A 23707-nucleotide genomic window follows, 5' to 3' on the forward strand; every position below is an offset into this window, starting at 1 on the left:
ATTAAAAACATTAACTCAATGTACTGTGTGTTGTTCTCTGTGAGTAAAAAGAAGCTACACTACTGACGTGCGCTGGCTCAGTGCTGTGAGCTGGTGTGGTTTTATGTTTCCTGTTTTGAAGGTCAGAGTCACACTTCGCACTTCAGTGCAGATGTACATCTTAATTGGACACAACAGGCTGTATCCTCTAATTTACTTTATAACTCTTATAACTTATAAAACTTATTTAACTTTCTTTTGCTCTTCTCATTCACCCTCCGGCAATGACCAGATTAAACACATCCCATAATCTCCCTTTAGTAATGACTGAAAACACATTATTTTATTCTTATTGATATATAATAAGTAGTGCACACTCACACCCAGCTTAGACTCCCATCTCTCAAAAACGTTCTGCTTTTTAAGGATCTGCAGTAAAATCCTGCACTGAAAAAAATTAATCTGAGTGTTAGTAAATGTAACGTAATTAAGTCTGTGATATTAACAACAAAAAATATGTTTCTACCTTTACATGAATATATCTATTTTTTAATTACTCCACATTGTGTTTTTTTCCTTTATATAATTTATTGATGTAATCCCAACAAATCTTTTTAGGTGCACCTGCACATATTTACTCGGGTTTTAGTCACTACCTGTGCCAATGCTCTTTCTACAGTGTTGGTTCATGCAGCTTTCCTATAGGCTCCTGGTTTTTGCATATTGGGTGTGGCCTCTCCCTTACTCACCATCTTTGTGTTGTCTGTTGCCCAAAGCTACCTGATCCTGGGCTGCAGTAATTATAATATACATGTTGATTGGCAGGTCTCAGTGTTGTAGAGCTGTAAGAGCACATTAAGTTTATTCTGTGTTTCTAGTGATCACAGTATGCTGACTCAGCTACAGAGTTCACTCTTTACCCAGTTTACTCTTATACTGCTCCAGTATCATATCATTGTTAGTTTATTTGACTAAACAGATCATTTTTTAAAAAGGACAAATTAAACACTTAAGTTGAGTTAAGTCAGCAGTGTACAAGAGAAAATCAAGTTAACAATACTTAAAAGAGTCTATTGACACTACCTGGGAAAGTATGTTAGCACTACTTGAGAAAATTAAGTAGTAAATACAAGGACTACTCTTGCTTGATCTACCAAATTATCTGATGCAAAAAATTGACTTTTTTTTTAAGTAGATCAAGCACAGTAGATCAGTGTACTGAACTTGTTCTGCTGTGTTCTCGTGTCTCACTTCCTGTATGTGTTAAACGCTTGCAGCAGTGGAGGTGATATCTGTAAAGCACAGAAAATTCAGTTTTCATTCCTTTATATACAATGAATTTTACTAAATAACATTAATATTATTTTTTATTTGGCAAAAAATGTCCAAATACAAATTAAATATCAGAAGATTTTCATAATGAAAACATTTACTTTTTTAAAATGTAAGCTAACTTTGACTTAATTGAGCTTTTAATTTAAATATATACTATAAACTGTAAAAAAAAAAAAATTGGTAAAAGAATGACCCGTTAGAGTAAATTTGATTAAAATTGTAACCAAAACCTCAACAAAACATCTCATGAAGCTATAAAGAACACAAAATTACCATGCTTAATAAAACTAATTCCAAACACTTCTAACCAAATGCAAATCCCAAATAAACCCCAAAGCATCATGGGAACACTCTATTGTGAAAAAAAATTAAATCACAAAATATGATGTACAGATGTTTGGCAACCCTGCTTGTTGCATTGTTACATTATATTTAATTTTTTTCTGGTAGTTATAAACTGTATTTGACAGTGATATACTCAGATAACAGTGATTTTCAGAAGAATTACAAAAAACTGTTGTTACTTGTTTGAAACAAAAAACTCTTTTTTTCATTAGTTAGTATTGTTTGAATTTATAATCCAAAAGCTGTTTAAAATCAGATAGTTCATGTATTCCACACATACAGTATTGCTTCATAAAATAATCACACCGCACATTTTAATAAACTGTATTTTTGTCATTTTAATGCACATTTTCTTACACATTACATATTTGTTTATTAAAAGTCCTTTACTTTGAGATAAACTCATGGATATCTGTACTTGGGTATCTGTAGCATAATGTCATATCTGGTGTTCAGATAAATGCCTCCCTGCAGGAGTCACATTAACAGCATCCATGAAAGAATGAAGCCACTGAGTATCAGGAGAATTATATCAGCAGTGTCTCGATCACTCCTGTTCAGATCGCTGGCGAGCAGGTCGTCCTTCTTTTCTGTAAAGTACACATGCATGTCATCTATTATACCTATCCTGAACTGAACAGATCACACAGAAAAATAAGCAGAACCCAAACTCATTTTGATTTAACTGAACGCAGAAGAGTTTTCCATTTTAATTGAGTACAGAATCATGACTTTAATTCAGGCCGCCTGAGGGCCCGAAGATCTCCAGCACCCAGTATTAACCCTCAACCCTGTCTCTTACAAACAGGGATTTCTCCATCTTTTAACACTATATTCTGTATATGGTGTAGAAGTCTTCACAATTTTACATTTAGGGAATCATTTTCTAAAATAGTTTCACAATCTTAAGACACCGTTTTTGGTGAACTTTAACTTGAACTTCAAATGTTTGAATCTGAGAGACTCTCTAAAATACTCTTTCTATGCTCAGTTATGTGAATTCATCGCAAATTGCTCGGCTGTTTTTATGAGTATTATTCCATTTTCAGGATTTTGTTCCTACTTGTGTAAAATATGTTCCTGCCATTAAATTTCACCTATCATGAGATTATTATCATGCAGACTCTTAATTTTAAAGCATATTCTATATAAATGCTAAATGTATAAATATAGCTAATCAGTCCTCAAATCTTAATGTACTCCCCTCATCACTTTAATAATGCTTCTAACATTAATCAGTTTAAGTCAAAATAATGTATTGTTCTTTTTTATTATGTTTTATTATTCTTATAAAACAGAATCTCACATTGGCTCCAGGTGACACTAATAGGGCTCATACTTCAAAACTTGCCTTGATTAAGACACATCTGGAGGATTTCTGAGTGGTTCTTATGAGTGGATTCAATATAACTACAAAATATTTCAGCTTGTGTGTGATCTTATATCTCATCCATGATTTCTATAAACACCAGTAACTATCAGACCCGCTCTACTGACTGGATCAGTCTTTACTGAACTGTGAAAATCTGTTTTTAGCTACAGAGCAGCACCAGTGAGCTAAAGTTCACTACAGGAAACCCTAAAACTCTAAAACTCAGCTCACTGGTGTCCCTAAATCATTTTAAACTTTTAATATCTAATATCACTTCAGACAGCCTGTACCTGAGTTTTTCTTTTACCTTATTATTTATTTTAATTATTTTGTTTTTTTATTTATCTAATTTTATGTTTTACCATTTAGCTCTTTTATTTTATTAATTTAATCCTTTTATTTGTTTTGTTACTGCTTTTACTTTTGGCCTTTTACATTTTTATTTCAATTATTTTCTTCCTTTCATTTTTTTTATATATATTTTTTACTTATTATTATTATTATTATTTATTTTAGTTCCATTATTTACTTTTTTATAATTGTGGTTATTTTGGTCCTTTATTTCTTTAACTCTTTTTAAATGTTATTATTCTACGTATCTTTTTGTTTTATTGTGCTACATTTCAGCCTTTTTGCATATCCTTTTATTTTTAATTATTTAATTTTTTCTTAATTAAATCTTACATTGTTTGCTTGTTTTTATAATTTAAACATAAGTTTCAATCCCTTAATTTTATGTAAGCTTGGCTATACTAAAAATAAGGGTTACCCTCAATGTATTTACTGAGTGAAAATAAAGGTTAATTGATTGATTGTAATGAAAAAAGCTCTTGACTGATTCATTTTGAAAAGATAAAGTGAGATTTCTAAAAATGTAGGACTAATCCAGCAGTTTAAGATCCTTTATTTAATGAGGGAACTGTACACATGTTATCTGGATGCTGGATAATTAAATTATATGATGAAGTGTTGTTTCTTTTTCTTAAAGCTGAAGAGGATTTATAAAATAAAGCTCATACCTGTGACTGTGAGGTTAATGAGATGTCCCATGGCTGAAGGTCCATCTGCACATTTTCCAACACACTGATATAAGCCAGAGTCATTGAGAAACAGGCGCTTAAATGTAATGGTTACGTCCCGCCGTCTGAATTCAGGATTATTAGACATTTTAGTCTCATTGATACGGATCAGGTACGCATGAGGATTCATCAGTTCCTGTTTATTTTCCAAAAACCAATCATTTCTGAGGCCTAAACACTGGTTTATGTCGTACTCCACTGTGCATTTCAGAGTCAAAGACTGTCCCTCTGTTCTCCCCACTGGATCTCTTGAATATCTTAAATTCACTACAGTAAAATTAAGAGAAAAATACAAAAAGTTAATTTAAGGTTAATCATAAAGTCAAATAAATAAACATTAATTAACACACTTTATACTATACCTAATGTATCCAAATGAAACAGAATAGAGCAGGACTTACTTATGTTGTATGGCTCTGGAGATGAAGGTTTACAGAAAGTCAGCACGGCCAAAAACACAGCAGCAGAATACCAGGCCGCCATGGCTCGCCTGCTTCCAGCAACGAGTGACTTAAAACAGCAGACTCGAATGATTCCATCAAGCAGGGGCCACTTCCTTTCTTCAGCCCACTGAGCACAGAGAGAGAGAGCGTGGTGCTGTTTGCATGCTGTCATCAAACTATAACAGAGACAGGGTTACCTACAGACCTAAAGCACTGAACTCAGCTGTTAACTGTTACCCTTCCGGTTCCTGTTATGTGTACGGAACAGTTACAATGATCACAGGCCAAACTGACCTGTGTTTAACCATGTTTAACAAAAGGACTGTAAAATATAAATAAATACATATAAGTACAATAAATATAATTACAATTAGGAATATATCCAAATAAAAAAAAATGTCATTTTGAGCATTTATTTACAGAAAATGAGAAATGACTGAACTAACAAAAAAGATGCAGAGCTTTCAGACCTCAAATAATGCAAAGAAAACAAGTTCATATTCATAAAGTTTTAAGAGTTCAGAAATAATCAATATTTGGTGGAATAATCCTGGTTGTTTTTAATCACAGTTTTTTTCATGCATCTTGGCATCATGTTCTCCTCCACCAGTCTTACACACTGCTTTTGGATAACTTTATGCCACTCCTGGTGCAAAAATTCAAGCAGTTTAACTTTACAAATGCTGAAAAAAAGAAATGGGACTACATTGTTAACAGTCTTAGTGCATGCAATCGTTTTAAAGAAGTGGCACTGAGGGCCGAAAAAAAACGGAATGACTTCTCAAGCTTAGCTACTAAAAAAGGGGGGCTGAGCTTAGGAGAGAGAGGTCTAAAACTGGTGGAGGGCAACTGCTGACAGTGCCCCTCACTTCAGAGGAGGAAAGGGTGTAGCAGCCCAGGGCATCGAATAAAACGCAGTAGATGGACTAAATGGATTAAATCCAGTAGATGGACTTCATGGTACGTCTCTATCTCTGATGAACACCGTAATGAGCATCGTGAAAACTATAAAATATAAAACAGAAACAAAAATATACTTTACTCATAAATGCAAGTTACATGACTAACAACAATGTAGAATCAGACACAAAATAAGCACTCAAAAAGATACATTTACACCAGTCTTGCACACATTTGTGAAACAGAGTGCTTATACTTAGCATTGCAGAGTCTAGCTTAATTAGGCAAAATATAAGCTACAATATAACACAAATAACACACTTTTGATAGCTTATTTCACACTTTGACATAAATTCAACTGCAACATACCTCGCTGCGCATACCACGGGTGCAATATTTGATGAGGCTTCTACTTTTGATGGTTGTGTTTGGCTGTTCTTCTAATAACTAATGAAGCTACATGAGGGAGTTTAGCACAACCTTCAAACTTCTGTACAATCATCCAAATGCAGCAAAAAGACCAAAAATGACTCAATGAGAGATTAAGTTCAGTAAAAAAATGAGTTCAACACACACAAGGTACCTTTTTAAGGTGAAAATACTCTCTGAGCAGCAGCAGCTCTTTTTACAGCAGCAGCAGCCTCAAACTAGCTCCCTTTCTTAAAGGGGCAGTACCAACTTAGCAGTAAAGAAACTGAACAGGGGGGGGGGGGGGGGGGGTCATTTACAAAGGGTCCTGGCCATACTGGGCCATACCTGGAGGGGTAGATGTCTGCTTAAATGAATGGCATAGAGAGGATACCCACTATCACCCAGCAGACATCCATCAGCAAATCCACCATACTTTGCTAGTTGACACACTTCAGAGTTAGCCCAGGTAAACGCGTCGTGCTTCATGGCCAATGTCAGTAAAGAGCCCCTGACGGTTGCATATTACCTGCACATTAAATGCAGAGAACCCTTTACAACAGGTGTAGACCGGATTTAACAGGCTGGCACTGTGTATCGGAATAAGCATTCTGTTCACTGCACCCACATTTCCCAGGTACATTACTGACCCTGTTTTGGTGGTCAGTAATTCCCTGCCTGTTGGGAATTGAATATAGGTGTGTTACACAATTAACACACTTAAACACAGCAGCTTTGCTAAGCCCATGACCATCACCAATAGTCTGCAGAAATCAGGTCCTTTTGATGGCTGCCATCTTCAGTATGTTTTGATCTATTGCCAGTCTTTCTGTGGACTGTTGATGAATTTAAATGATTTACGTCTGGGTTTGATTGGTTATTTCATAGTGTGCCCAATTAGACTACTAGTTGATGTCATTTGAACTGTGATGAGGGTGAGTAAGCTGAAGAGTGTGTAACATAACATAACATAACATAACAACATATGCTACTTAAATAAAAATGATTATTGAAATTTTCTACCTCAGAATTGGCGGTCTCTGGTGTTTAAGCTGCTGAACTACAAGCAGAATCCACTTGAAGAGGTGCTTTTAGACTAAGGACTGGGTAGGCTAACTCGTTAATTTGCCATCAAGGTTACATCGTACTTTAGTTACGCACGGGTTTAGGAAACACTCTTTAATTAACGCTCAATCTTAAATACCAGTTAACAAAATTCTTAGCGTTACGAAGCTTTCAGGAGACCCACCCCTGGACTGGGAAACATATTCAATGTTTTCTTAGACAGTCACAGAAACTCCTAAATGAAAACACCCAACTCCCCCATTAGACCCACTATATGCATGTTTAGATACATGAAAGTAGCTAATAAATATAGAAAATAAATAATCATCTATAAACCGTATTAAAGGAGCAGTGTTCTGAGCAGCCAACAAATTTTAAAAACTTTAGCTGTTCTTTCTACTGTATCTGTAGTTTCTAAATAACTAATTCATTATTACTTTATTCTCTTAAATTATTCATTTGTGGTTTTCTCCTGTTTCAGTAAACGTCTAGACACTGTTATGATCTGAAGAGTGCTTTGTTTAAGACATACCAGAAAACTGATTAACTAAGATGCAGATCTTGTTAACACCTACAGGAAACATTTGATGGAGATAAATGCTGCTAAATGTGGATCTGGCTGAAATGATTAAATTCGGTGTTCATTTACTTTTTACACAATAATAAGGACAATACTGTCAGTATTGTCTGTACAGCTGAATGTTATTAGTTCAGTTTGATTGTTTGACTAACTGCGTATCTTATAAAACGATCAGACCACATTTACTGATAATCAATACGGAAATTCAGGTACATTACATTACATTACATTTGGCAGACGCTTTTGTCCAAAGCGACTTACAATAATCAAGTAATAGGAATTAAGATAAACCGTTTTTATATACGGCTTAAAGGAGGTCGAAGGGAAATAAAGGGATAGAGAAGTGAAGGAGGGGAAGAAGGAAATGAGGTTGGAAGTAGTTAGTGTGTTAGAGGTGTTAGGAGAGTAAGTGCTCTTTGAAGAGCTCTGTCTTCAGGAGTTTATTAAAGATAGTGAGAGATTCTCCTGATCTGGTAGTAGAAGGTAGTTAGTTAGAGGTGTTAGGAGAGTAAGTGCTCTTTGAAGAGCTCAGTCTTCAGGAGTTTATTAAAGATAGTGAGAGATTCTCCTGATCTGGTAGTAGAAGGTAGTTAGTTAGAGGTGTTAGGAGAGTAAGTGCTCTTTGAAGAGCTCAGTCTTCAGGAGTTTATTAAAGATAGTGAGAGATTCTCCTGATCTGGTAGTAGAAGGTAGTTTGTTAGAGGTGTTAGGAGAGTAAGTGCTCTTTGAAGAGCTCTGTCTTCAGGAGTTTATTAAAGATAGTGAGAGATTCTCCTGATCTGGTAGTGGAAGGTAGTTTGTTCCACCATTGGGGAACTCTGTATGAGAACAGTCTGGATTGCTTTGTGTGAGTGTTTGGTAAAGCGAGGCGACGTTCATTGGAGGAGCGCAGCGGCCGGGAGGTAGCGTAAGCCTTCAGGAGCGAGTGCAGGTAGGAAGGAGCTGTTCTGTATCACCTTGTAGGCGATTGTAAGAGTTTTGAATTTGATGCGAGCATCAACTGGTAGCCAATGGAGGTCAATGAGCAGCGGGGTGACATGTGCCCGTTTTGGCTGGTTGAAGATCAGACGTGCTGCTGCGTTCTGGATCATTTGGAGTGGTTTTACTACACAGGCCGGGAGGCCAGTTAGCAGGGCATTGCAGTAGTCGAGGCGTGAGATTACCACAGCTTGTACCAGGAGTTGGGTGGCCTGTTGCGTCAGAAACGGTCTAATTTTTCTGATGTTGTAAAGCGCAAAGCGGCAGGATCGAGCAACCGAGGCCACATGGTGCGTGAAGGAGAGCTGGTCATCAACCAGAACACCCAGGTTCCTAGCAACCTTTGTCGGCGAGAGAGAGAGTCGATGATTATAGAGAGGTTGTGTTGAAAAGATGGTTTTGCTGGTATGACCAGAAGTTCAGTCTTTGAGAGATTTAATTGAAGGTGATGCTCCTTCATCCATGCGGATATGTCAGAGAGACACTGCGATATCCGTGCAGAGATTGAGTGATCTTCAGGTGAGAACGACAGGTATAGCTGGGTGTCATCAGCAAAGCAATGGTAGGAAAAGCCATGTGAGTGGATAACCTGACCAAGAGAGGCGGTGTATATTGAGAAGAGAAGGGGACCCAGTACTGAACCCTGGGGAACCCCAGTGGATAGGGAGTGGGCTGAGGACAGCTGTCCTTGCCACGACACCTTGAACGAGCGCCCAGTGAGGTATGATCTAAACCATGACAGCACATTGTCTGAGATCCCCATGTTTGAGAGTATAGTTAGGAGGAAGTCGTGGTGGACCGAGAGGTCCAGCAGAATGAGCACTGAGGACTCACCTGCAGCTCTAGCAGTTTTCAACGCTTCAGTCACAGACAACAGAGCCGTCTCGGTAGAGTGTCCTTTTTTGAATCCAGATTGGTTCTGGTCCAGGAGGTCATTCTGGGAGAGGAAGCCAGAGACCTGATTTAAAACTGCTCTCTCGAGTGTTTTAGAGAGAAAGGGTAGCAGTGAGACCGGTCTGTAGTTATCAACCTGGGCGGGGTTGAGAGAAGGCTTTTTAAGCAGTGGTGTCACATGTGCTTGTTTGAAAGCAGTCGGGAATACACCAGAAGTTAAAGAGGCATTGATGGTGTGAGTGATAGCCGGAATGATTGCAGGTGCGATAGTTTATCACAATAAGGTTTGAAGGAATTGGGTCAAGCGGACACGTAGTAGAACGGCTACGTGTTAGGAGAGCCAGTGTCTCGTTCTCAGTGAGAGGAGCGAACGAGGAGAAAGCAACGCCTTCGGTAGAGGGATACCGGTTAGCAGAGCATGTAGTAGGACTGCTACATGTTACATCAGTAAACTGGTTGCTGATAGCTGCCACTTTCCCAGTAAAGAATGATGCAAGTGTTTCAGCAGTAAGGCATGTAGCCGGAGGAGGAGGAGGAGGGTTCAGTAGTGATTTAAATGTAGCAAATATTTTCCGGGAGTCTGTGAGGGAGCTGAATTTATTGTGATAAAATTCAGCTTTAGCAGTTGTGATGCTGGCTGAGAAAGAAGCCAGGAGCAGTTGGTAGTTTTTTAGGTCTGCTTGTTTTTGTTTTTTTTTTGCCATTTTCTTTCGGCAGCTCAGAGTTTGGAGCGTAGTTCCCTGAGTGAGTTATTTTTTAGCCATGGCTGTGGTTTGCTTGAGCTAATGGCTCGAGATGTAAGAGGACATGTTGTCAGTCACCAGCGAGGAGAACTGGTCTGCTGAGATATCCCGAAGGTAATGGAAAAGGGTTTGCTTCCACACTGAATTACCAGCAGGCTTATCAGATATGACCTGTGTAATGTGGGTAATGATACAGAGAAGCAACCTGAACCCCAACAACCACTAGAGGGAAACAAAACTCTATTAATAAAGCTGTACACTGTCCTGTACAGCCAGCTCACAGCTCAGAGCAGGATCAGATTTAGGAAAATGCTAATTAACAAAACAGTATTTCTTTTTTTGACTTTTAGTTTTATTTAATGTCAGAGAGCACAAACCCAAGATATTCCAGGTTTAGTTTGGTCATTTTTATTTAATTAGTGATTTTACATTCAGTCCTGCAGTTCTGTGTCCAGCACAGTTTACTGGTTAAAGCTGGGAAATTTAGAGTACCAGCAATTTAGAACCTCACATTAATGAGGAAATAATAAAACATCATAAACAGACTTAATGCTTCACGTATACATCAGTGCAAACACAGTACAGTACAAACAACTTCAAGCCAACATTAACATTCACAAGTCAATCATTCACATTCAGGGGTGTGTGACAAGTGGGGTATTGAGAGTAAATGAAAAAACAGTGCATGTGCAAAAACATTAAAGAACAAATACTGCATAAATAAAACCTTTTTATAAATACTGAAACAAGAAATTCTATTCAAATAAATACAAATACATGATATTTCATAAGCTTATAAACCTGTATTAAAAAAGACTAAACTAGTTAAAGTGCCTGATGATGATGTAGGATGGATATCTCTTCCTCTTCCTGGTCTGGGTGCATTAGACCGGTGGTTTATTACGGTCTTTCATACCCTCTGCAAAAAAATAAGAAAACATCTATTAAAGGTTGTTTAGGGACAAAAACAGCATTACACGACTACTGAAACAAAGAGTTCAACCAATTTAGAATAAGTGCAGCTTTGTCATCATATTACAAAATATCACATATTCATCTATATATCTTTAGTAGGGTCAAGTGTAGCTACTCAAATATATTTTTATAAAATAAAGTAAAAACAGCTTAATTAAAAGAATGGTGAGTTATCATTTTATGTCTTCCTATAGACATTCAGGTTTTGCTGTTTAAAAGTGACAGCAGTGCTCCAGTTTTTTAAACGCAATCAATATTCTCACTCCATACAGTCTTTACAAATACAACCTCAATGCTATTACACTTAAACGCCTCAGTTCTTTACTGAAACAGAGCTCCACAATGAAATTATGAAATTATATTATTTATGATATGTTAATATGTAACAGCTGTGCTCTCTCATATTAGTTTTAAAGCTATTAAAACTTAAAAAAAACATCTACTCACTCCTGATATATGTGATGATGTACACGCCAATGACTATGAGTACGCAGACGACTGCAGCAAAACCAGAAGCAAGGTAACGTCTGGATGACGCATTCTCTAAAAAATCAAAAACAAAAGGGTTAGCTTTTAATTTTACATATAAAATAACAGTCCATTAGTTTTGTGAAAGTGCACCAAGAATGTAGAAAAGTACTTTTAAAACATACATTGTGGTATAGTCTCCTTTAAAAGAAATTTCAATATCCCTGTCTCACTCTCTTTTAGTCTGCAAGCTTTCTTCAGCTCTCATTCTGCTCTTCTGTAGTTTATGAGAAGTTGAAGAAAGCTATTCTGATACATCCCTGTTTGCAGTAACTCTTGTATCAGCTGCATCAGAAAAACCCCCAGCAGTGCATAGCAGACACTTTGTTTTTAGAATAAATATGTTGGGCTTTGCAGGAATGATCAGGAATGTGCAGGAATGATCACAAAATCATACTGACGTCATTTACAATATTTTGTCTCATTCCTGCTCAGAAACACCACAGCTTTCAGTTTAAAATAACACATCTTAACGACTGCTGCTTAAAGTAAGATAAAATACAGATTTTCAGAGTAAAGTGTTCCTGTCTGCAATGTTGACTGATATGTTTTTTGTACCTGTAGTATTAAATGTCCTCTGTAAATGTTCAGTCAGCTTCATTTTTCCACTTTCAGCAACACATTCCACAGTTTCTCCGCTGCACTCTTCTGGTAGCGATGCTAGGTAGCTTGTCGTTGTCACTGTGCCGTCTTCATTAGTTATGTTGTTATCGGAAGAAGCTCTTATTTCCTGACCTTCACACATCCAGCGGACCACTGGAGCAGGTTTACCCGTAGCACTGCATGAGGCAGCTCTCTTTTCAGTAGGATCAGGTAAAGCCTTTGATGTTTCTATTCCTGTTAAACCTGCAAAGAAAATGATAAAATATTACAATGATATACTAGAGGAGGATGATATAGACCTCAAATAATATCACAATATTTCAGGGTATTTTTATAGTTACGACAGTCTTAGTGATATATTACCCATTTTGTTACTATATAATGTAACAAAATGTAAAAATATGATCAATTATACAAAGAAACCCTAAAACTGCACAGTAAACATCAAAGCAATTACAAAATAGACTATTTAAAAATGGAATATCACTATTATCAAAAACATATTATAATAATAATATCACATAGAATAGGGTAGACCCCTACTTTAAACCCTTTCTACTTTCTTACTTTCTGCTTTCTTTTTTTGCATGTGTGTCTGCAGATGGACAGCAGTTCCTTTCATTTACTGTAAGAGGAATTTTAACAAAAGCTTCTCATTCCCCTTAACAACTGAAACTATGAGGTAATTGAGAAGCGCATGACTGCTGCTGTTTCTCCCTAAAATCCAGTAATCAGTCACTGGGACAAACCCCAGGTATGTTTATTATTAAGGTTTCTAATTTAACTATACAATTTAAACAGTTTACTGCAGCTACAGCAAACGTAATAAGCGATGTGCTTTACTTTCACCTGTGTTCCTTTATATTTTAGATTTTTTTTTTGTTTATTTTAGATTTATTATAATCAAGGTAACATATTTGTGTGGGATACATGTACATCAGATAAAACAACCTGACAGTTAATACTATTAATGCAACAATAATTTAAAGGTGTTTTATCCTATACTATACTATATGATACTATACTATACTGTAATTATTTCACAGGGACTAGACCATCTGTGTCAGCAATGGGTGCAACTTATGTAGGAGCCAGACAGGAGTAAAGAATTTGCTTCAGCCACTACTCAGCTCACACAACTTATATGTCCACAAATGTTCAGACATGTGGAGTATGTGTAGAGAAATCCCACACTAGGAGAAAATCACAGAAAAAAATGCAATATACAATACTATTGACAATTTAGGACCAGTTTATGCCACTAATATCATGATCATATAACAGGATATTATTATTATTATTATTATTATTATTATTATTATTTTATATAATTTTATTTCTGATTTTTCCCCATTTTCTCCCAATTTGGTTATCTAATTGTATCACCCCTTTGTGCGCCCCATCACCGGTGACGCCCGTGACTCTTGGAGGATGCGGACGAGCACACGCCTCCTCCGACACGTGTGAAGTCGATCACCCCTTTTTTCGATCTGCTGCGGATGAATCACTGCCTGAGCAGCATCACAGCGCGCTCGGAGGAAAGCACAGCGGCTAGGTTCTGATTCATCCGCTCACAGACGCCTCGTGCCGTCCGGAGCCACCTTAAGCGTGATGGGGAGAGAGCGCCATCTACACACCCGGAGGGCAGAATATTATTATTATTATTGTTATTATTATTCTTATTATTATTATTTTTATTATTATTATTATTATTATTATTATATAATTATAATGTAATTACAACATGTAAAGTGCAATAAACTTTCAAGAATATTTAGGCCTGAAACTATTTAAAACTTAATTAATAATTAATTAATTAAATAAAAACACTGTTTTTAAATAAGCCCTCTTAAATACACTGAACTATACTGAGGTCAGCAAATATTATTGAGGTCATGTCCATTGAACTTATTAAACGTATGTTTGATAAGTTGATAATGTAGCTAATTATCATGACAGGCCTGCTATTTAATTATAAATAATAAGAAATAATAATGATCAATGCAGCTTGTATAGATTACGCTACATTAAGCTATTGTGCTTCTATACACTTTAGTTCATCAGTATACGCTGTACAAAGTATAAAAATAAAACAAAACAATAAAACTAAAATAATTAAAAACAAATAAAAACAAACAATTTAAAACACAAATATTTTTCCAAACTGCAGCGAAAAGCAGCTAACATTAATATACTTTACCATCGTCTGTGCACAGGCACAGAATAAGAGCACAGTATAAGAGCACATGCACAGTAAGAGCACAGGCATAGTATAAGGGCACAGGCACAGTAAGAGCACAGGCACAGTATAAGAGCACATGCACAGTAAGAGCACAGGCATAGTATAAGGGCACAGGCACAGTATAAGAGCACAGTAAGATCAAAGGCACAGTATAGGTGCTTACCGGAAACACTGAGGCAGGATGTCTCGCGCACTGTTCCGGACGGATATACGTAGAATTTGCAGGTGTAACAGCCCTCCTCTGCGAAAGTAATGTTCCTGATCAGGAGAGTGGTGGCGTTCAGCGAGTCCGCCGCCAGCTGCACTTTCCCCGCGTACTGCTCCCCCACCAGCTGCTCCAGGCTTTCGCTCAGCGTGATCACGGCGTGGACGGAGCCCGCGGGGTCTCGGTGCTGCCACGTCACCTGCTTTATCCCGCCGACGCCGGGCAGCGAGCAGGAGAGCGAGGCGGAGAGACCGAGAGTCGCGGAGAGATCTCCCTCAAACACGATCCCCCCGGAGCACGCTGCCAAACACAGCACAGCACAGGTTACCTCCCTCCTCCACACACAATACTCACTAACACAACTTCAATAACTCCTCACAGTTTAACCACATACAGCCCGGATACATACCCAGCGCGAGCAGGCTGAACAGCACAGTATAATCCAGCATAATGATCCGCGCGCTCTCTGATTCGCTCTGAACTGAAACTGAACTTCATGCTTTAACTCATTTATACACACTCTGTGACTCAAGAGAACTTCCCTGGAGCTTTCGGGGAAACTCCTGATCACGCGAGTGCTGCTCAAAATCGGGGAGGGGGGGGGTGTTATTGATCTTAATTTATTAGGATATGTAATTAATACATGTAATTAATAGCATTGTTACCTGCCCCCACACTCTAACTATAAACCTTACCATGAAATACAATTATTAAAATCCTTCAGATATTATTTTTTTTATTGTTGTGTGACTCCAAATCCATCTATACTTTACAAATGTTTTTCATAATAAATCCATAATATTTAAGTTAAAATATACATTTTAGTTGTGTCCCTGGGTTTCACTCAGTCCTGTTACTGTAACACATTACCCCATCTGAAATATCCGGGACATTCTACAAGTCACATCTACAACAGGAAGTGACATCAGATGGTTCTTCTGAAGATCGTGAGAAGACCTAAATGAAGTTCCCTCATTTGTTTTTCTGTATATTTGATCTTATTGTAACTATAACTGAGGAGCTCAATCTCAACACTCAGTCCTGTTACCTGAATTCATTCTTAAATCTTATTTGTTTATTTTTAAAATACAAATTTTGGGAAAATCAGTAGAATGCACTCAGTGTCCTCATGAAATTAGCATAGCCACCATTTAGCTATTTTTCATATTTTTGCTAATTCTATGCTTAAAACTCATTCCTGTTACTTTCAGTCCTTTTACTCAAAACATAAAAAGTAATAGGGGTGAGTTCCAGTAACAGGAATGAGTATACCGATATGTAATGTTTAACACTAAAATATATATTTTTTATTCATGGATTTAATATTGAACAAAGGATGCACAAATTCTGCAAAATGACTGTTAGTGACCCAAAAATAGTGTCATGGGTTAAAAAACTGCTTTTAACTACTAACATAAAGTATTGTACTAAATTCTGGCATACTGACTCTCCTCCAAAACCAGCAACTGATTGGCTGTTTCTCCTGAAAGGCGGGACTTTATCCTTGAATTCACACAAAGGTCAGTGGCCTGTCTTCTCTTCAATAGCGAGCAAAACAATTCAGGGATACTGGATAATTAAAATTACTTTTTACAATTCTGTTTGGCTCTTTATTTATCCATTTGTTTAATAAATTGCATGATAAAAAATGTAATCAGTTTCAGGTTTGGATATTCTTAATAAGATAAAAATAGCAAAAAATGTTTTGCAAAAATTGCATCTTTTAGAAAAATATGCATGCATATATAGAGATTTTTATTTGTCTTAAACATCAATTATTTGAACATGCAGTCATCCATTTTTATAAATGAATAAAGACTTTCCTGAGAGGAAACCAAAGAAATAAGTGGACTTGCTTTTAAACATGCTTTTTAAATGTCACATGAGTTTTGGTAACAGGACTGAGAAAAAATGTATTATCTTCAGCTTAGAAACCTTGTAAAAAAAAAACAAAAAAAGTAAAGCTGCCTGAGATTGACCAGTACATGTTTTAAACTGTAAAATACATGTTATTAAAAAAAGATTAGGAAATAAGGTTATTTTTATCTTTTAAATTTACCATTTAACCTTTCATAAACTAAGCTCGCATTCGTGATGCTTAAATTGTATGAAAGCGGAAAAAAATGCCATGATGAAAAATGAACAATTTTATTTTTATTCTCTCTCTCTGAATTTATACCTCTGAGAAGTAGTAACTGTACAACTACAAACAAAAGCTTTAATTACTACAAGTAGCTAAAACTAGAAAATCCAACTACCAATCTGATTCAACATCTGATCTCAAAAACACAGCAGTAACGTATGGTGAAGAATTGGTGTATGGTAATATGTATGAATATGTATGTATATACAGGTGTATCTTAAAAATTCTTTTATTTTAGTAATTCAGTTCACTGATCATCAGTAAATTTTACATTTTATTTGTAAATCAAGGGATCAGAGTCTGGAGGAAGAGTGGAGAGACACACAGTCCAAACTGATCGAGATCTAGTGTGAAGTTTCCACCAATCACTGATGGTTTGGAGAGACATGTCATCTGCTGGTGTTGATCAGATGCAGATTTTATTTTCCAGCAGGACTGGAAACACTGGCACACTGCCCACACTGCCAAAAATGCCAATTTGTCTTAAACAATATTCCCAATTTTTTATGGGGGATCTTTGGCTGTAAACTGTTATAATTTGTATTTTTTGGGGGGGGAGTCATTGGCTGTAAACCATAATCATCAACAATAAAATAAATAAACATTTAAAATAGATCACTCTGTGTGTTATATACTTTTAAAGAATATTCCATTTTTTTGAGATGGGCCTGTATATATATAAACACACACATAGACATGTGCAAACTTCCTCTATTTAACATTGCCTAACCTGTTAATGTTTAGATTCTGATATTGAATCAACATTTATTAAAAGGTTTTTGAATGTTTGCGGCTCTAAATCTAAATCATAAATTGAATCTGACATCTGACATTGAATTTTGACATCGGAGATAAATGTTGTTTCAATGCATTAGCCATGGAAAAAAACATTCATTTATCATCCTTTTGCTATCTGGGTCTTATCACAAATCTCTTCATTTTAAAGGAGAACTCCAGTGGACTTGGGCTGTTAGTGAAACGTGACAACAAATATAACATTTTGTTGAATTGCCCACCTCCGTTCACTCCCAGCATTCCAAAATACAGAGCTTTAATCGATTTTCCAAACAGGCTTATATTGCTAATGCTAAAAGCGTTACTCATGCAAAGAAATGGCTATTTTACACAATTAACAAACACACTTCAGTAGTAGAAATCTGAGAGCCCTGATATTTAAAACGAGGCTCTGAGAACTTTACAAGTGCACAGATAGTTTATTAAAACACGTTTTTTACACAGCCTTCAAGTAAGTCTCCGTGCGCCGCCTTTTCAAAATTAGGTCACAATAAGGCGACTGATAAATACAAACAAAAAGGTTGGGAAAAAAAATGTAATTTAATCTGCAATCTGTGATGTATATTTGAGTAGTGTTGGTCGAAGTGTTTTTATTTTAGGTAAAATACTTTAAGGTGCATTAAGGTGCTGGCTACCACCCTTATTTATAAACATTAAACATGTCAAAACAGGTCTGTCAATGACCAAATTAAATCATCATGATTATTTGCACCATCATAATGAACACAATACAAAAAATAGTTGTTTATTTTAAGATTACAGTAGTGCAATGTAACAAACTGTGCTCCTATTAGGTGCATTACATTAAATTATATTAAATATGTACTAAAGAGGAAAATATAGATAACTGTACATATGAAAATTTACATTATTCTCTTTTGTTGTAGAAAAACATATTTTATTTATTTCCTGATGTCCATATTATTTCTGTTTAGCTTTGAAATAAGAAAATTGTTAAGTTGTTTTTCTGAAACTGAATGAAACTGAAATTAAAAGGTTTTTTTGATGTGTACAACACATGCATCTCATCTCATGTTACAAACTGTTGCAAGCTTCTTTTACTCATATCAGTGAAAATACTGGAGGTGGAGATTCCCTGACATTTCCACTGTTGATCATCTGACACCGGATCTTTTCTGGCAAAATCACAGCGTTAAATCTGCTGAAGCTACATCTGGAGTTAATGTAGCATGACATAGAAATGCAACCCAACAACTGGGGTGTAAATGTACGGTAATAGGAAATAAAAAATATATATATTTGCATATTATTGGAGGTTATGGAGTTTCAGAGTGGCAGAAGCTAGTCCACAGGTAGAGACTGTAATAAACTCCAGTATCTGCAGGGTGAGAGTTTCAGGAAAACCCTAGATCACACATGTAGCCAGTAGTAACTTACAGTACAGTGTTAGTCACAATTCCTCTCTGCACATCACATGGTTCCTCTCGCAGTAAATAATAACTAATTTCCCCATCGAGTCACAGTTTCTGAATACTGAAAAAACTGTTAGTCCATTATTTTATCTATTTTATCTAACAACAGAAGAACTGCGTGCACCCACCATCACCCCCCCCCCCACCACCACCACCACCACCAATCTCACTCCCACCAAACTTGAGAGCCCTGTCTTTGATTATTTAAATTACGTTAGAATGCGTATACTCATTAATGTTTATTTTAAAATATCCTGACGGTGTACTGGGGATTGCAGTCCTGGTTTTTGATTTAATTCTCTAAATGTTCTGTATTAAAAGGTCTTGATTTATTCAGTAGATCTGTAATTAAACATAGATTATTGTAGCTCAGAAAAAATAACCCTTTCCACATAAGTAACATTTAAACACAATTTAAAGCATTTCTAACTAAGTTACTGCTTTTATTTTTTATTAAATCAAAGGATTAGGTTTCTAAAGTTGTAACTTATAACACTAGAATGATGTAAATGCATATGCCACAAAAGATCCATCAAATAATGACCTAATAAAGAGACCAGTAGTTTCCCTTTCTCCAACTTGGGAAATGTGACTCGAAGAAGAGGCAGTGACTCAGCTTTAATCATCATGGTAATGTTATGTGAGATATGAGCTGAATCAAGTACCAAGCATTCAGGGGGGAGAATAACACAGTGTTGCCTTATTGCCTTATTTAGAAAAGTGAATTTTAAAATGTCAGTTGTTTCTAGCTGTATACCGTAATTCAACCCTATGCTGCATCAGCATGTATACAGCCACTCTGCAGAAAAGTCCCTGTGGTCAGCATCATATTCAGGAATATGCGTATACCCAATAAACATGTTTACAGGTTATCTGTGTATCTCTGCACGCGGGGGAATATTTCTGCTTCTGCTTCTGCACAATCTAAACAGTGACTCCATAAACATCATCACATTAAATGTGTCATGAGATCAGTAAACTGTAGCTTAGTGGCTAGTCAGGCTGTCCTTCAACACTGGGGTCTTGGGTTCAAGTGCCCATATGGGGGGGAGATCTTCCCATGTCTGTGTGGGTTTCCTACGTTACTCTGCTTTCCTGCTGCAGTCCACAAACATGGAGCCCAGATGAAGTAGAGAGAAAGAGAGAGAGAGAGAGAGAGAGAGTGTGTACAGTCATATGAAAAAGTTTGGGCACCCCTATTAATCTTAATCATTTTTAGTTGTAAATGTTGGGTTTTTGCAACAGCCATTTCAGTTTGATATATCTAATTACTGATGAACACAGTAATATTTCAGGATTGAAATGAGGTTTATTGTACGAACAGAAAATGTGCAATATGCATTACACCAAAATTTGATTTTGATTTGATTTGAATACTCCTAACTACTTTTTACTGACTTACTGAAGCACAAAATTGGTTTGGTAACCTCATTGAGTTTTGAACTTCATAGCCAGGTGTATCCAATCATGAGAAAAGTTATTTAAGGTGGCCAATTGCAAGTTGTTCTCCTATTTGAATCTCCTCTGAAGAGCGGCATCATGGGCTCATCAAAACAACTCTCAAATGATCTAAAAACAAATTTGTGGTTCAGTGCTACTGATCAGTCATGTAGTGAGAAAGTCACAACAAATAAAAGACCTGATTAGAGCACAACCACTCGTGTAGTGTGATCCACACAACAACCTGATGACACAAAAGTCATATGTGCAAAACAAAAAAACAACTTTTTTACCAAGAGATGTCCCATCAATAAACAAGCGTGTTTCTACATTACATAACATGCTTCACCTATTTAGCCACTGTGGCTGATGTGCAGCAAAATCAGCTTCCCGATGTTTAAAGCCTGAGCGCTTACAACTCATTCGAGTTTCCGGCGCTGACGAGAGCGGCAGCCTTCCAGCAGCTCCGTGTAGCGTTTCACCTTAAGTGAACTTTTTTCACTGTTTACTTTCTTTTTTCGTCTCTTACTACGCTGTAGTGTGTGTTAATATGTATCCCATGGATACGGATCGCCAAACTCTGCACATGGGCTGCAGAAACTTTGTTTACTCGAGGGAAGAACTTCTCGCACTCAGAACAAAGGGCCGCGCCGGCGCGAGGCACACCATTCCGACGGAGCTTAAGCGACGCTCCAGGAGCTGTAAAGCCGGAGCTAAGCTAAAGGCTAAACAACGGGAAAACCGCTGGAGATACAAGCCCTGTATTCCAGCAGTGGTGATGGGGAACGTGAACTGGCTGGCCAACAAGACAGACGAGCTCGCAGCGTTAGTGAGAAACCAGAGGACCTACCGGGAGTGCAGTCTCTTCTGCTTCACTGAGACTTGGCTAACCGCTAGCATCCCCGACGCTAATGTAAACATCCCCGGATTCGTCACTGTGAGAGCGGACAGAGACAGCGCGCGGAGCGGCAAATCTAAGCGCGGTGGGCTCGCTATCCTCATTAACAACAGATGGTGTAATCCTGGCCATGTGACTGTTAAAGAGACTATCTGCTGCCGGGATGTTGAACTGCTCGCGGTGAGTTTAAGACCATATTACGTCCCGCGGGAGTTCTCACACCCCATTGTTGTTTGTGTGTACGTGCCCCCCCGAGCGGACGCGGAGGCTGCGTGTGACGTCATACACGCGACCATCGCCAGGCTCCAGACACAACACCCGGATGCTTTTGTCGCTCTCTCTGGTGACTTCAACCACATCACGCTGGACTCCACACTGACTTCTTTTACCCAGTATGTGGACTGTCCCACCAGAAAAAAACAGGACAATTGACCTCCTGTATGCTAACATCAGTGATGCGTACACCGCCATCCCACTGCCCCCACTTGGAAAATCTGATCACAATCTGGTTTTCCTGAAGCCTCATTACAAACCCTGTGTGATGAGGCAACCAACCACAACACGCTCCTTCAGGAAGTGGTCTCAGGAGGCAGAGGAGACCCTGAAGGACTGCTTTGCATCCACAGACTGGAGTGTGCTTCAGGACTCTCACGGTGAGGAGTCCTGCTTAAAGGAGGCTAAGGAGACCTACAGGAAGAAGGTTGAGCAGAAGTTACAAGTTAACAACATGAAGGAAGTTTGGGACGGTATGAGCACAATCACAGGGTGCAAGCCAAAGAGTGATAGTGCAACAGCTGGTGGTATGGAGAGAGCGAACGAACTCAATCTCTTCTATAACCGGTTTGATTGCCCTGTTTCATCCTCACCTGCTTCTGTCTGTCCTGCTATCTCAGCAACCTCAGCCTCTGCCCCACTGGACACCTCCCTACCTCTTCTGAGTGCTGCTCAGGTCTCCCTCTCACAGACTGTCAGCACATCCAGTCCGCTCCCCCTCACCTCCCCCCTCCACCTCTCTGCAGACCAGGTCACAGGGGCGCTGAGGAGACTCCGCTCAGGGAAATCAGCTGGACCTGACAAGGTGAGCCCGAGACTTCTTAAGGCTTGCGCCTTTGAACTTGGGTTACCCTTGTCGAATATCTTCAACATGAGCCTGCAGTTGGGGAGGGTTCCTACGCTGTGGAAAACTTCATGCCTGGTCCCTGTTCCCAAGAAACCTCGCCCCAGTGAGCTCAACGACTTCAGGCTGGTAGCTTTGACCTTGCACATTATGAAGACCATGGAACGACTGCTTCTCCCACTCCTCAGACCCCAGGTACAGCATGCACTGGACCCTCTCCAGTTTGCATATCGGGAGAAGATTGGTGTTGAGGATGCAGTCATCTACCTCCTCCACCGAACCTACTCTCATCTTGACAAGGGGAGTAGTGTTGTGAGAATCATGTTTTTTTATTTCTCCAGTGCTTTTAACACCATCCAGCCTCCACTTCTCAGAGACAAGCTGGTGAAGATGAATGTGGATCCTCACCTGGTGTCCTGGATCACAGACTACCTCACCTGCAGGCCACAGTACGTGAGGCTCACTGACGGCACATCGGAGACTGTGGTCAGTAGCACTGGAGCACCACAGGGGACTGTGCTCTCCCCCTTCCTCTTCACTCTCTACACATCAGACTTCCAGTACAACTCTGAGATGTGCCACCTGCAGAAATTCTCGGATGACACTGCCATCGTTGGGTGTGTGAAGGGTGGTCAGGAGGAGGAGTACAAGAGACAGGTGGATGACTTTGTTGCTTGGTGCCGACTGAACCAACTGCAGTTGAACATATCCAAGACCAAGGAGATGGTGGTGGACTTCCGTAGGTCTGGACTACCCTTGCAGCCAGTCTCCATCGAGGGGGTTGATGTGGAGACAGTAAAGACCTACAAGTACCTTGGTCTGCAGTTGGACAACAAACTGGATTGGTCAACAAATACAGACACCCTGTACAGGAAGGGACAGAGCCGGCTCTATTTCTTGAGGAGACTGCGGTCCTTTAACATCTGTAAGAAGCTTCTGCAGATGTTCTACCAATCAATCGTGGCCAGCGTTCTCTTCTACGCTGTGGTGTGCTGGGGAGGCAACATGAAGAGGAGAGATGCATCACGGCTGGAGGAGCTGGCCGGGGCAGTGGTTGGAATGGAGCTGGACTCTCTGGTTACAATAGCTGAGAGAAGGACTTTGGATAAACTGCTTTCTATCATGAACAATGATAGTCACCCACTTCACACCACCATCATGAAGCAGAGGAGTGTGTTCAGTGGCAGACTGCTGTCACAGAGCTGCA

General features: G+C 38.4%; 3 protein-coding genes across 5 annotated transcripts in view; 1 reads left to right on the forward strand and 2 right to left on the reverse strand.

Moving 5' to 3' along the window:
• Window positions 1-23707, forward strand: part of LOC125785743 (uncharacterized) — a 399129-nt gene that overhangs the window by 369422 nt on the left and 6000 nt on the right. The gene's annotated exons all lie outside the window — the stretch shown is intronic.
• On the reverse strand, window positions 1506-6094 carry zgc:174945 (immunoglobulin domain-containing protein). Of its 3 annotated transcripts, XM_049469829.1 has the most exons (5): window positions 5823-6025; window positions 5423-5558; window positions 4512-4729; window positions 4051-4377; window positions 1506-2249 (listed from the first exon to the last, which is right to left on the reverse strand). In XM_049469829.1, the coding sequence occupies exons 2-5, from the start codon at window positions 5455-5457 to the stop codon at window positions 2137-2139; spliced, it is 693 nt and encodes a 230-aa protein (XP_049325786.1). In that variant the 5' UTR covers window positions 5458-5558; window positions 5823-6025; the 3' UTR covers window positions 1506-2136. The 3 variants fall into 3 exon arrangements, with proteins under 3 accessions (XP_049325786.1, XP_049325787.1, XP_022530108.2); XM_049469830.1 differs by lacking the exons at window positions 5423-5558; window positions 5823-6025 and adding an exon at window positions 6037-6094 and having other exon boundaries at window positions 4512-4680; XM_022674387.2 differs by lacking the exons at window positions 5423-5558; window positions 5823-6025 and having other exon boundaries at window positions 4512-4918.
• LOC103029054 (OX-2 membrane glycoprotein) lies at window positions 10514-15189 on the reverse strand. Its single transcript, XM_007242551.4, has 5 exons — window positions 15084-15189; window positions 14633-14974; window positions 12183-12470; window positions 11544-11639; window positions 10514-11040 (listed from the first exon to the last, which is right to left on the reverse strand). The coding sequence occupies exons 1-5, from the start codon at window positions 15121-15123 to the stop codon at window positions 11006-11008; spliced, it is 801 nt and encodes a 266-aa protein (XP_007242613.3). The 5' UTR covers window positions 15124-15189; the 3' UTR covers window positions 10514-11005.

Source organism: Astyanax mexicanus, chromosome 21, assembly GCF_023375975.1.
Source record: "Astyanax mexicanus isolate ESR-SI-001 chromosome 21, AstMex3_surface, whole genome shotgun sequence".
Lineage (NCBI taxonomy): Eukaryota > Metazoa > Chordata > Actinopteri > Characiformes > Acestrorhamphidae > Astyanax > Astyanax mexicanus.